This window comes from Carcharodon carcharias, chromosome 13 (genome assembly GCF_017639515.1).
Source record: "Carcharodon carcharias isolate sCarCar2 chromosome 13, sCarCar2.pri, whole genome shotgun sequence".
NCBI classification, from domain to species: domain Eukaryota; kingdom Metazoa; phylum Chordata; class Chondrichthyes; order Lamniformes; family Lamnidae; genus Carcharodon; species Carcharodon carcharias.
Genome location: NC_054479.1, coordinates 11465607 through 11479533, shown reverse-complemented (window position 1 = coordinate 11479533; position 13927 = coordinate 11465607). Strand labels below are relative to the sequence as shown.

Here is a 13927-nt window from a genome sequence, read left to right as displayed (position 1 = left end):
GGGAAATACTGCGGATGCTGGAAATCGGAAATAACAACGGGAAAACTGCTGGAAAAGCTCAGCAGGTCTGGCAGCATCTGTGCAGAGAGAAACAAGAGTTAACGTTGCGAGTCCGTGTGACTCTTCTTCAGTGCCCGTTTTAAGAATATGCGCTCATTCTGGATTTCGGCGTCTGCCCAATCGAGTCCTTTTATCTTGAATCGATAACCCCTCAACCTCTAAACCCAAGGGAATCCAAGCCAGGTTTATCCAACCTGCCCTCAGGATTTAACCCTTTAATCCCTGGTTTCATTCTGGGTGAATCTGCACTGTGCCCATTCCAAGGGCAACGTATCCTGCCAAGGGTGTGGTGTTCCTATAGGAATGCAGAGCTCCTGATGGATCCTAAAGCCCTGTACAACTCAAGCATCATTTCCTCCACTTTGTATTCTAGGATTCTTGAGATAAAGGCCCACGTTCAAACCGCCATTCTGAGTATTTGTAACTTCGCACTAGCTTTAAGATGCTCCGCATGGTTTACTGGCAACAAAGTACTGTCAACAGTGTAGTTACTGTCCTTACGTAAGCAAATGGATAAAGCACAGGAATGTGATAAATGGCAGGCAATCTACTCTAAAGATGTTGGGGTCTGAGGGACAGCCATAGGACAGTGAGCATGGAGAACTCGCCTGCTTTCTTTGAACAATGTCGTGGGACCATCTACATCCACTGGGGGCCTCATCTGAAAGACACTGCAGCACTCCCTCAGGTACCGCACTGAAGAGTCAGCCTAGATTAGGTGCTCACATTCTGAGGGGGGGCTTTTAAGATAATTCATTTCTTAAGGGCTGATATCACCCGTTCATTGCACCTAGTCATTGGGGTCACCATATAAGGAGAGGGTGCAAGAGGAGGAGGCGGGACGAGGAGGGGGGGGGGCGGGACGAGGAGGAGGGGCGGGACGAGGAGGAGGGGCGGGACGAGGAGGAGGGGCGGGATGAGGAGGAGGGGCGGGACGAGGAGGAGGGGCATGAGGATGAGGAGGAGGGGCATGAGGATGAGGAGGAGGAGCATGAGGAGGAGGAGGAGGGCATGAGGAGGAGGAGGAGGAGGGGCATGAGGAGGAGGAGCAGGATGTCTATTAAAAGTACAGGGAATTTATTTTTAACATTCCTCTCCTTCCGCCTCCTCCTTTCGTTAAGACACTGGCACACGCTGGGCTATTGGTGTTTATGGAGCTGCTCGCCCAAGTGGATTTTCTTCAAGTCCAATGTCAGACTGTGCAGACTATTTGGCCATGGGAGCATCATTGTCGAGCCCAATCTTGTCACCACCTGATGTCCACATTTTTTTTTCCAAAAATACACTTTATTGTTAAAATTTACAAAAGTACATTACAGGACAGTTCAAAGTTAGCATTACATAACGTGCAAAACCAAATTGGTTTCTTCCAATGCTACACGTTACTCATTACGTTTAGCAATACAGTTAACATTCACAATATTCACCACATGCCCTGTCAAACCTACAGCCCAAGGGGGGTTTTACTCAGTTTCCAGCTCCTCGCTATTTCATGGCTGAAAGGCCTTGGACAGTGGCCTTTCCCCAATGCACCTGATGTCCACATTCCCGGATAGTGGTCAGGAGCAGGACTCCCGGCTGCCTTCCCCCCTCCATTGTGCTGGGGCAACCCCACCCCCAATTCCGGTGATGTGCCAGCCACGCGGCCAAGGCGAGGGGATTCAGCCCAGGGAATCCCTTGGTCTGTGTGGCTGAGTCGCAGACACAGCGTATTTATGTTCATTGAGCTGCCCTCGACTAGTTCACGACCGAACTCCCGGACACACACTCCCCAGGCAAGTCCCCAGGGGCTCTCCCACGGCCAATCTCCCTCAAGAGCAGCTGATTGACGGAGACGTGACAGCCAATCACCTGCTCCCGCTCGCACTCTGGGGACTGCGTGCAGTGACCAAGTGTGGATTGAGAGAGAGAGAAAAAAAAGGAACAGAAACAATGAAACTTAAAAACTAAAAATGAGAAACTTTTATGTCCGATGGTTGACTTTGATTTGAAATCTGCCAAAGCAGGGAGCTGCTGGTAAGATGGGCCCTCAGTGTAACGGGGGACCCCGCACAGTCCTTACCTATTCCTTTGTACCTCGGTGGATTTGCCTTTTCATCCAGTTGTAACTGTGTCTTCACGTACTCAGTGGGGAAGGTGATGCAGATTTCAATACCTCCTGCAATCCCACCTGCACAAAAAAAAAGACCAACATTAAGTCCCTGATAATAACCAGCAGCAAAAGGGAAACACAGCGATCTAGTGACCTTGGTAAAAGTTCAGAGACCAATCACAGGATTTAAAGGTGGCGTAGTGGTATTGTCGCGAGGCTAGTTTTCCAGAAAACCAGGGTGATGCTCTGGGGCCCTGGCTTCATGGCAGACGATGGAATTTGAATACTAATTGTATTATAATTGTATTGCAGCACCTCAGAGTGCAACATGATATATGGCGATAACTCCAATACCATTGCACTGTCCGACTGTCTGTAATGACCATATTGAAACGACTGTAATATTCATTGATTGTATTGAAGCACCTCGTGATCCATGTGTAAAAGTTGAATCTGATTGTACTTTTTGGGATGGCCATTTAGAAATGTTTTGGAATGTTCTTCCAGATATTTTATGAATAAAGTCTATTTTTCAAAAAAAAAATGGTGGAATTTGAATTCAATAAAAAAAAAGCCTGGAATTAAACGACTAATGTCGTGAAAACCCATCTGGTTCACTAATGCCCTTTACAAAAGGAAATCTGCTGTCCTTACCTGTGACTCCAGACCCACGCAGTGCAGCTGACTCTTAGATGGCCACTAAAAAAAACCTATGGACCTGCAGGGTTTTAGGGAGGCCACCACTTTCTCAAGGGCAATTAAGGATGGGTAACAGCAAGCGACACCCACATCCCAGGAATGGATAGATAGATTCCCAACATAAGGAGCCTCAGTCGCTCAGACAGGATTGAAGAGCTGGGTCTATTTCCCTTAGAGCTGTGGAAAAGAAAGATATTAGCATTACGGTAGCGGCTTTCCCAACCTCGGGACATCCCAAAGCGCTTTACACCCGATGAAGTATTTTTGAAGTGTAGCTGTTGTTATAATTTAGGAAGTCATCAATTAGTGCACAGCAAGCTCCCACGAACGGCAATGAGATAACAGTCAGATTTCACTGTGAAAACAGTGTGGGTGACCATGAACCTTACATATTTTTCTTGGTGTTGGAACACAAGGGAGAAATTCCTGTCCTTGTCACACCAGTGGTGTGAGATCTTCAGCATTCACATGCAAGGCAGGCCCAGCCCTTCACTGCAGCTCTGTGGATCGCACACGGCCTCTGCTCCCCTCAGGGGACTCCTGCAAACCCATTCTGAAAACACGTTTCACACTACGCACAGGATAATAGGAAGCTGACAGGGAAACACAAGCCAAGGATTCGTTTGAAAGGGTTCCAATGGCAACAGCATAAAACTAGGATCAAACCACAGTTTCAAAGTCAGCTTTTTGTTATCCTAGATTATACAAAATGCAATGGGCTTCCTTTCAGCTACATAAATGGGCGTTGCAAAATACAGAACATAAGGTGATGTTGCTGTGACCCATTTGGTAAAACTCTTGCCTCTGAGGCAGGGAGTTGTGGGTTCACTCCAGGGAGTTAACCCCATCATTTCAGACAGACACTCCAGCGCAGTACTGAGGGAGTGTTCCAGTGATGGAGGGGCCCTCTTTCATGATAAATGTTAAGCTGAAGCCTTGCCTGCCCTCTCAGATAGATGGAAGAGACGTCAGTGCCTGATTTTGATGAGGCAGCAACTTCTCCCTGGTGTCCTGGCCAATATTTATCCCTCAACCAAGATCACAAAACAGAGCTCATCTCGTCACTAGATAAAAACAAAAAACTGCGGATGCTGGAAATCCAAAACAAAAACAGAATTACCTGGAAAAACTCAGCAGGTCTGGCAGCATCGGCGGAGAAGAAAAGAGTTGACGTTTCGAGTCCTCATGACCCTTCAACAGAATTGGGTGAATCCAATGAGAGGGGTGAAATATAAGCTGGTTTAAGGTTGGGGGGGGAAGTGGAGAGGGGTGCGGTTCTAGGCACAAGCAAGCAGTGATAGGAGCAGATAATCAAAAGATGTCACAGACAAAAGAACACAAAGGTGTTGAAGTTGGTGATATTATCTAAACAAATGTGCTAATTAAGAATGGATGGTAGGGCACTCAAGGTATAGCTCTAGAGTGGGGTGGCATAAAAGATTTAAAAATAATGGAAATAGGTGGGAAAAGAAAACTCTATATAAATTACTGGAAAAAACAAAAGGGGAAAGAAACAGAAAGGGGGTGGGGATGGAGGAGGGAGTTCAAGACCTAAAGTTGTTGAATTCAATATTCAGTCCGGAAGGCTGTAAAGTGCCTAGTCGGAAGATGAGGGGCTGTTCCTCCAGTTTGCGTTGGGCTTCACTGGAACAATGCAGCAAGCCAAGGACAGACATCTTGTCACTGTCTCATTGTTGTTTGTGGGAGCTTGCTGTGTGCAAATTGGCTGCCAAATATGTTACATTGCAACAGTGACTGCACTTCAAAAGTCCTCAATTAGCTGTAGAGCACTTTTTGTCTGCCTAATTTTTTTTTATTTCCTTTTTAAGTTGTAGGATGTGGTATGATGGTCACTGATGACATCATAAAACTTATTGGAAGGTTTAAACAGAATACACTGGAAATTACCCCCCACATCCTGTCTACCTATGTACTCTGATATTAAGAGCTATTATCCTGAGCCCACTCAATGACTGAACTGGGGAATGAGGTAATAGCTTCTCCCAGTCTTCCTCAGCTGTTTTTGATGTAGGTTATGCTTCTCTTTCGGTCTAGTGGCACAGTGGATAGTGATCCTGCCTCTGATCCATAAGCTCTGGGTTCGGGTCCCACCGCAGGATCAGGTGCAGTCATAATGCAGCCAAACAGGTCAAGCATCATCCTGCAAATCCTTCCAACACACACCAATGGCAAGGCGGTAAGAGCGGGAGAGACTCCTGGTCAGCTGTGTGAGGGAAGGAAAGGTGGAGCCTCTACCATTCACCATTCCTATCCCCACATGCATGTAACAATGCATGTTGCCATAGCAATTCCCTGAGTGAACTGTAGCACACCCCCACGCCTCTCTTTACCCCTTAATTCCAAGGCCTGGAATTACTGATGCTCCCTGTGGAGCACCAGTGTGTCAATGGGTGCTATGTAAATACAAGTTGTTCTTACAATGGTCAGGTGAGGGTACAGGCAATGTTGCAAGCAACATGACAGGAAAATCACAGAGGCGCTAAAATATTGTGTTTTGATTGAACGCTCTGTGTATTAGTTTTAAAAATATTGGAGGTGGGTAAAAATGCTCTGTGACTGGGTGGGGCAGTTAGAGACACATGAGTAACCTCCAGAAATATGCCCAACCAGACTTAGCATGGGTGGGGAGAAAAGAAAGACTTGCATTTATATAGCACCTTTTACAATCACGGGACATCTCAAAGCACTTAAGAGCCAATGAAATACTTTTTGAAGTGCAGTCACTGCTGTCGTGTAGGAAGTGCAACAGCCAATTTGTGCACAGCAAGCTCCCACCAACAGCAACGTGTTAATAATTTGGGGGTTTTTTTTGAGGAATAAGTATTGACCAGGGCACCAGGGAGGATTCCCCTTCTCTTCTTTTACATCCACCTGAGAGCGTAGAGGGGGCTTCGGTTTAACATCTCATCCGAAAGACGGCACTTTGAACAGTGCAGCGCTCCCGCTGTGCTGCACTGGGAGTGTCTGCCTTGATTTTTGTACTCATGCCCTGGAGTGGGATTTGAAACCACCAGCTACCAACTGAGCCACGGCTGACACGGGCAAACGTTAGGATCTCACGGGATGTATGAATTAAGCGGGGCCAACTCACCGGATTAAAGGAGTCGGCGATGTTTGGCCTATTGTGTACAATCCATCCCCAGGCTCTAACAGAGGGCCAGCAAGTTTTTAAAACCAGGATTGGGCTGAGACAGGAGCTGCATTCTACCTGCCCCCCCCACCCCCCACCACCCACCGGGCGTGTTTACGGTGAGGGAGGGTGGGGGGGGGGGATGTTAAGTAGAGCGGGTGCCCACCCCCTACCACCTTCCTGCCCCACCCCCAAGCTCACCACCATAATACAGGCAGCCGGCCGGCATCGCAATCGGATTTAAATAAATAATCAGGGGTCAATTAGGCTCATTACCAAACCAAGTGATCCTGATAATCCACTGCCCGCACCAGAAAACAGTTGGTGTGGGTAGTCAGGCAGGAGTGGGCAGCCCAGTTTTGAAGTAATCCACTCTGTAATATTCAGCCCAGGGAGAGCAGAGTGAATAACTTTACATCATAATAGATTTAAACTGAAATGGTACAAATGCAGGGGCCAAACAGCACTTTCTACCCACAAAGGCTGTAAAACGTCTCTTACAGAATCACTGCGCATAACTCCAGCAAGCTTATGTTGATTTTGAGGCAGTGAAATCAGAAACAGGTTGTGTAAAAGATGCCAAGGGAGTGAACTGACTCGCCACACAGAATGTTTGACAGTACAGGAGGCCATTCGGCCCATCGTGTCTGCACCAGCTCTCCCAATAAGCAATTCGCTTCGGGCTAACTCTCCCCGTGACCCCCGCACACTGCTGCTTTTCAGTCCAATATTCTTCGGAGTGCCTCGATTGAACCTGCCTCCACCACCACACCTCTCAGGCAATGCATTCCGGACCTTAACCACTCGCTGCCTGAAACACTTTTTTTTTCTCTCTCTCCTATTGCTTTTGCCTCTTTTGCAAAGTGCACCTCACGCCCAGGGTCGAGGGAGGGCGCATGAAGTGGTGTTGAAAGGGAGGCGGCTGCATCGACAAAAGGGGAGCTAAACCGCTCTCCCCCTCCCCTCCCCAAAGACAGAACACCAATTACTTGTCATAAGAAGTGAGACCATAAAAAAGAATGATTTTTTTTCTCCCCCACCCCGGCTGTGACTCTCTGACACCCATGTGAATTGTGACAGCCTCGGAAGTGAATTGATTCGCCCCCTTTCAGGATTGCATCATTCTGCGCTAACCATGGCAAAGCACAAGGGAGACAGAACGAAGCATTTGAAATGCACAAGTCAGCACAAATTCTGAAGAGGTTCGGCTTCTATTGGCTGCCAGCGACAACACCCCTAAACACAGCCCATTTTAAAAAAAACAGGCAGGCCCCCTAGGCTATCAGATTTCAGCGAATGACTGTGCGTTTGTCAAGTTAAAATCCCAACCCCCATCGTTAGCAACACTGCATGTTTCTACCAACCAGTCGTCCGATGCTGTTTCGCAGACGGCAGAGTTCACCAGGCTCAATTACTAATCGATTCCAGTCCCCTCCCCCCTCGAAAATGAATCAATTCCAGGTCGGTTTCCCAACCCTTCATCCTTCACTAAGCTGTGGTGCTGCTCGGGGGAAAGTCTATCCAGTCCAAACAGCTTATTATCCCTTAAAGCTTTGCCTGGATTTATAATTAAGCAAAGTCCAATGTAGATCTGTGACCTAGCAGTGCACCCGCCCAAACTCAGGAAATCTTTCTGAGTTCAGGGATTTAATACGAACATACATGCGAATTAAGGAGCAGGAGTAGGCCATTCGGCCCCTCAAGTCTGCCGCGCCATTCAATAAGATCATGGCTGATCTGTTTGTGTTTTCAATTTCACATTCCTGTCTACCCCGGATAACCTTTGATCCCCTTGCCCAACAAGAATCTATCTACCTCTGCCTTAAAAATATTCAATGGCCCCGCCTCCATCGCCTTCCGAGGTAGAGTGTTCCAAAGTCACACAATCATCAGGAAAAAACATTCTTCCCATCTCTGTCTTAAAAGGGCGACACCTATTTTTAAAACATTGCCCCCCCCCACCCCCCACCACTAGTTCTGGACTCACCCACAAGAGGAAACATCCTTTCCACATCCAATTTGTCAAGATCTTATATACTTCAATCAAGTCACCCCTCACTCGTCTAAACTCCAGTGGAAACAAACCCAGTCTGTTTAACCTTTCCTCATAAGACAGTCCACTCATTCCAGGTATCAATCTAGTAAACCTCCTCTGAACCGCCTCCAACCCATTTACATCCTTAAATAAGGAGACCAAACCTGCACACAGTATTCAAGATGTAGCCTCACCAATGGCCTGCAGAAGTAAAGCACAATGTCCTTACTTTTATAAAAACAAAAAAACTGCGGATGCTGGAAATCCAAAACAAAAACAGAATTACCTGGAAAAACTCAGCAGGTCTGGCAGCATCGGCGGAGAAGAAAAGAGTTGACGTTTCGAGTCCTCATGACCCTTCGACAGAACTTGAGTTCGAGTCCCTAACTCAAGTTCTGTTGAAGGGTCATGAGGACTCGAAACGTCAACTCTTTTCTTCTCCGCCGATGCTGCCAGACCTGCTGAGTTTTTCCAGGTAATTCTGTTTTTGTTTTGTCCTTACTTTTATGTTCAATTCCTCTCATAATAAAGGACAGCATTCCATTCGCCTTCTTAATCACTTGCTGTACCTGCATACTAACATTTTGTGACTTATGCACGAGAACACCTAGATCCCTCTGCACCTCAGGATTCTGCAGTCACTCTCTATTTAAGTAATACTCTGCTTTTTTATTTTTCCTGGTAAAGTGAACACCTTCTCCATCTGCCAGATTTTTTTCCCACTCACTCAACCTATCTATCTACACCCATATGCAACCTTCTCATGTCCTCTTCACAACATGCATTCCTACCTATTTTTGTGTCATCTGCAAATTTAGCTACCGTGCCTTCACTCCTCTCATCTAAGTCATTGATATAAATTGTAAATTTATAGCAGATCCCTGCATGACTCCACTCGTCACATCCTGCCAATCAGGAAAAGACCCATTTATGCATACTCCCTGTTTACTGCCAATCTTCTACCCATGCTTATACATTACCCCCTACACCATGAGCTTTTATTTTCCACAATAGCCTTTCTTGTGGCAGCTTATCAAATGCCTTCTGGAAATCCAAGTACAGCACATCGACAGGCTCCCCTTCATCTACAGCACATATTATTCCTTCAAAGAACTCCAATAAATTGGTTAAACATGATTTCCCTTTCACAAAACCTAGGGGCTAGGAGCTTGCGGGACCCCATGAAGATTTGAGTCGCCTGCTTCATCTTGTCAATTGCTGGCAGCAGAAAATCCTGTGTAGACAATCCCCACTTTGACATAAGTCTGTCTCCATCAGTGACTATTGCCTCTCTGCCGCTGGTGGGATGTTGTCAACACAAAGACCCATCATTAAACATGATGACTTTGGCTGCTTAAACCCAGCTCCCTTATCCTTTCAGCAGACTCTGAGACACTAGGGGAAACTAAGCTAAGAGGAGGCAGATTTCACTGTGTAAACGTGTCTCACTGTTACTGCAACACCACATCTTTCAGCTTCTCCCATTTTGCTTGGGGTCACCACAATGTTAGTTCGTCACCCTTTTCCACCTCCTCCTGTCAATGACCCACTCCTCTTCCAATCCCGCTGCGTTTAGGTCTCTCACCACCGCATCTTTCCATCCGGTCTTAGGCCTTCCTCTAGTCCTCCTTCCTGGAGGCTCCATCTCCATCACTTGCCTCACCACATTTCCTCTCTCTCTCTCTATACACAGCAGATGACCATATCATTCCAATCTCTTCTCGCCTGCTTCCTTCAATGCTCCCACAATCTTCACTGATCCCCTGATGTGCTGGTTCCTGATTTTATCCTTTCCCATTTCCTCATCTGTCTCAGCATCTGTATCACATCAGTATCCAGCGGTTGCTCCTGTTGTTGCCCAAGTTGCTGCACTACATAACAAGGCCGGCCTCACGACTGTCTTATAGATTCTTCCCTTCAGTTTCAGCGGTACTTTTCTATCACATAACACTCACAGAGTTACAGGATTGTTACAGCACCGAAGGAGGTCATTCAGCCCATCATGTCTGCACCAGCTCCACCGTACATCTTCCAATTACTCCAACCGAAGTTAATCCATTGCTTAAGTTCCATTTCCATACTTTCATCATCCTCCACCACTGACCCCAGGTACTTGAAATTATTTACTTTCTCCAGGTCTTCACCCATAATCTTTGGACCTTCACCCTGATCCTCTTCCCTAGGCTCAACCTGACTGTCCATAAATTGGGTCTTTGTTCTATTGATCCTCATACCCTGGTCTTCCAGTGCTTTTCTCCAGCTCTCCAGATACTCGGTCACGTTCTTGTCGTCATCCCTACCACGTCGCTCAACATCTTACTGACACTTCTCCCGGAACCTGAATTCAAATGATGTCAAAATAAATGCAGCTTTAGATTCGGAGAGAAAAACCTTTCTTCTTCCCAAACCCGATAACTCACCTACCCCTAATCTCTGCCCACTCCCCCCCCATACCAACTCCCAAAAGCTACAGCTACCAGGAGTACTCTGCATGAACCTCAGGGTCATCCACGATTCCTGACAGAGTTGACTGACTCAGCCTTCGGTTTGCAATTACCAGGAAGCTGTGGGCGTGCACACCAACACTCCCGCTTCCAGCATGGGTCAGCTTCTTGGGGGTGGAAAGTAAGGGAATTAGCAGGAAACACAATGAGCCCCATTTTAGCCCAGTGCAAGTGGGTGGAGTTAAAACTTCACCCAGTTCGTGGGATCAGGCATAACAAAGCATGTCAAAAACCTCAGACAGTTGCAAAATAGCAGGAACTCATGTTTTTAAAACTCCTTTGCTCTTTTTAAATCCGCTTTCTTGAATAGCACAATTTCAGATGGATAGAGAGAGAGAGAGGTAGATGGGGAAGTTACAGATCAGCAGCTTATCCCTGCTCTCCCTTCATAATATTTACAGACTGAGCTGGTCCCTGCAGTTTGTTCCTGTAAACATGTTTATGCAGCTTCATGGCTAAACACAAATCCTGCATCTTGTACAAAGAATTGAACAACACAAAGCTCTTCAGCAAACACTCCACAGGAACCTGTCACAAGAGTCTGCTGTGTGTATTTGTGGGGAAGGAGGGAGGGAGCTTTATGAATTGGTTCATCCCTGGCCAAACTACGCGAGTTGGTTATCAGTCCCTGCCAATGTATCAGGTTAGCTGCTCATTGCCAGTGAAGTTCAGCTAGTTCAGGGTATGTACAGAAGCCGTTTCAGTGATTCCACATCACAGCCACTGGAGTAAAGTTATACACTGGTGGTCCTATCGGGGGTTGGGGGTGGGGTAGGGGGTTTTTGGGGGGGGTTGCTGTGGGGGAGCTCCATCAGCAACTTGAAGTCGATCGTATCAAGCAGACTTTTGTTAACAGGCCTTGAAATTCACAAGTTGTAGCCAAGTTTGAAATGAATGTAAGCTCAGCTCTTCCACTTGCTCTGTATCCCAGAGAAACAGGAAAGTGTCGAACCAGCAAGTCCCAGGGATTGTGTAATTCTGGCCCCCGACAGTGTCACTCGATGGTACGGAAACTGGGCTCCATACAGCAGGAGGCTTTTCTCTGTTGTGAGGACCATTAGAGTAATGTTTCATTACTCCACCAATCATGACTCAGGGGGGTAGCACTCCTGCCACTTAAGCCAAACCACCCACTGCAGAGACTTTGACCCGGAATCTAGGCTGAGATTTCAATGCAGTACTGAGGAAGTGCTGCACTGTCAGAGCTGCTGTCTTTTAGATAAGACATTGCTCTTGCAGGAGGATGTAAACGATCCCATGGTGATACTTAGATGAGTAGCAAATGCTCCCTGGCAACCGGGCCAATCCCCTCTCCTTCTTGTCAGGCAGTCCCTGGGGATCGAGGATGACTTGCCTCCGTTGGATGGGTTCGGAGAAGGCTTATCGGCCAATGAGTGATCTGCAGACTCTGCCACCTCTGGGGCAGGTGGTGCTTGAAGGGTTGGGAAGATGGGTTGTTTGGAAGTTTGAGCACTCCCTTGGACGCCTCGACTTTACCTCTGCACAGTCCCGATGAAGTCTCTTAATGTGCTCGGTGTCTTCCCAAACAAACCTTCTCCATTTCGGTCAGTCACAACCCAGAGACTCCCATTAGTCAGTGGGGGGTGCTTGACCTCTTCAGGAATGCTTGGAGGACATTCCTAAAGCATCTCCGCTGTCCTCCTGGGAGCCTCCTGAGTTCCAGTGGAGTAATTGCTTCAGTGTCAGGCATATGAACTACATGTCCTGTCCAGCGGAGCTGGTTTCGTGCGATTAGCGCCTTGACGCTGGGCATGTTGGCTTGGGAGCGGACACTGCCTTTGAACCACGCTTCTCGTCACCGGAATTAGAGGATCTTGAAAAGGCATCGCTGGTGATACATCTCCTGCTGTAAATTGTCTAATTCTCCAGGGTAAATAGGCAAGCGGAGATCACTGCTGCCCAGTAAACCATGTCCACAAATATTTAAAATGTTTATCTCTCAACCAATGACACTAACAAGATTATCTGGTCATTATCAGATTGTTGTTTGCGGGAGCTTGCTGTGCACAGATTAGCTGCCTTATATTGCAACAGTCTCTCCTTTTCTCTGGCTGTGGAGCTCTTTAGAACGCCCTAAGGTCAGGTAACGTGCTTTATTAACACAATTATCTCTGTCACTATTAGCCTCTTCCCTCTGCATGTTCTGACACATATGGGATGAATACTCCAGTTACACACAACAAAATATAATGTAAAAGAACAGGAGCAGGAGGAGATGTGTGGACCTTTCTCACACAGGATGCATTGCCTGAAAGGGCGGCGGGAGTAGATTCAGGAATCTTGATCAGCATCCATCTACCACTTTAAACATCCACTCCCTCCACAGTGGCCGCAAGTGGTGTGTGTCATCTTACAGTATGCACTGCCACAACTCGCCAAGTTTGACAGCACCTGCAATCTCTGCCGTCGGGAAGGATAAGGGAAGCAGGCATATGGCACCAGTCTCAAATGATCAACTTTCTTTAAAAATTCATTCTCGGGATGTGAGTGTGGGGTAAGGCCAGCATTTGTTGCCCATCCTTTGAGAAGGTGGTGGTGAGCTGCCTTCTTGAACCGCTGCAGTCTATGTGGTGTAGGTACGTCCACAGTGCTGTTCGGGAGGGAGTTCCAGGCATATGGGAACACCACCATCTTCAGGTTACACATGACTTGGAACTATATCACTGTTCCCTCACTATCGAAATCCTGGAACTCCATCCCTAACAGCACTGCGGGTGTACCTACACCACATGGACTGCAGCGGTTCAACAAGGCAGTTCACCACCATGTTCTCAAAGGATGGACAACAAATGCCAGCCTTACCACGCACTCACATCCTAGGAATGAATTTTTAAAGAAAAATGATCATTTGAGACTGGTACCTGCTTTTGAGTGATGGAGCCAGTGGGTAAAAGTTAGAGTATCTCTTCTGTGTTGCTTGCTAGTTAGAGAGAGCAGAAACTCCATGCTATAAGCATCCAAGTATTGAGCATTAACAAAAAGCCCAAGGACGAAATGTAAAATGCTCCCCATTTAATCATCAGGAACTTTGCTTCGCAGCCAAAGGCCAGTCTTTGTGAGTTGGGAGTGTACACACTTGCTAAACCGAAGCGCTGTCAGATCGAAGGCCCCAAACCATGCAGCAGATGGTGCAACATGTAAAACTAACAGAAAACGTGCAGTATGACTGGCCTGAAGGCTTACTGATTCTAACCTGTGTGTCCCGTGAAGCAATTGTGAGGTAAGTCTGTCCAGAGAATACGGCTTTGATTCTCCTTGAAGATCGTAAGCAGGCAGAGGGGGTCAGGCTGCGTTCCCATAGAAACCGCACAGGATTGTAGAGTCGTCTTTACCGCCACTAGAATGTCAATTTTGTTGAAGTGTAT

At 47.1% G+C, this 13927-nt stretch overlaps 1 protein-coding gene across 1 annotated transcript in view; it reads right to left on the bottom strand.

Moving 5' to 3' along the window:
• LOC121286497 (tricarboxylate transport protein B, mitochondrial) overlaps nt 1-13927 on the bottom strand; it is a 96113-nt gene that overhangs the window by 49060 nt on the left and 33126 nt on the right. Inside the window, exon 2 of the mRNA XM_041203637.1 lies at nt 2123-2230. Within this exon, the coding sequence (XP_041059571.1) occupies nt 2123-2230 (108 nt within the window). The remainder of the gene's footprint in view (nt 1-2122; nt 2231-13927) is intronic.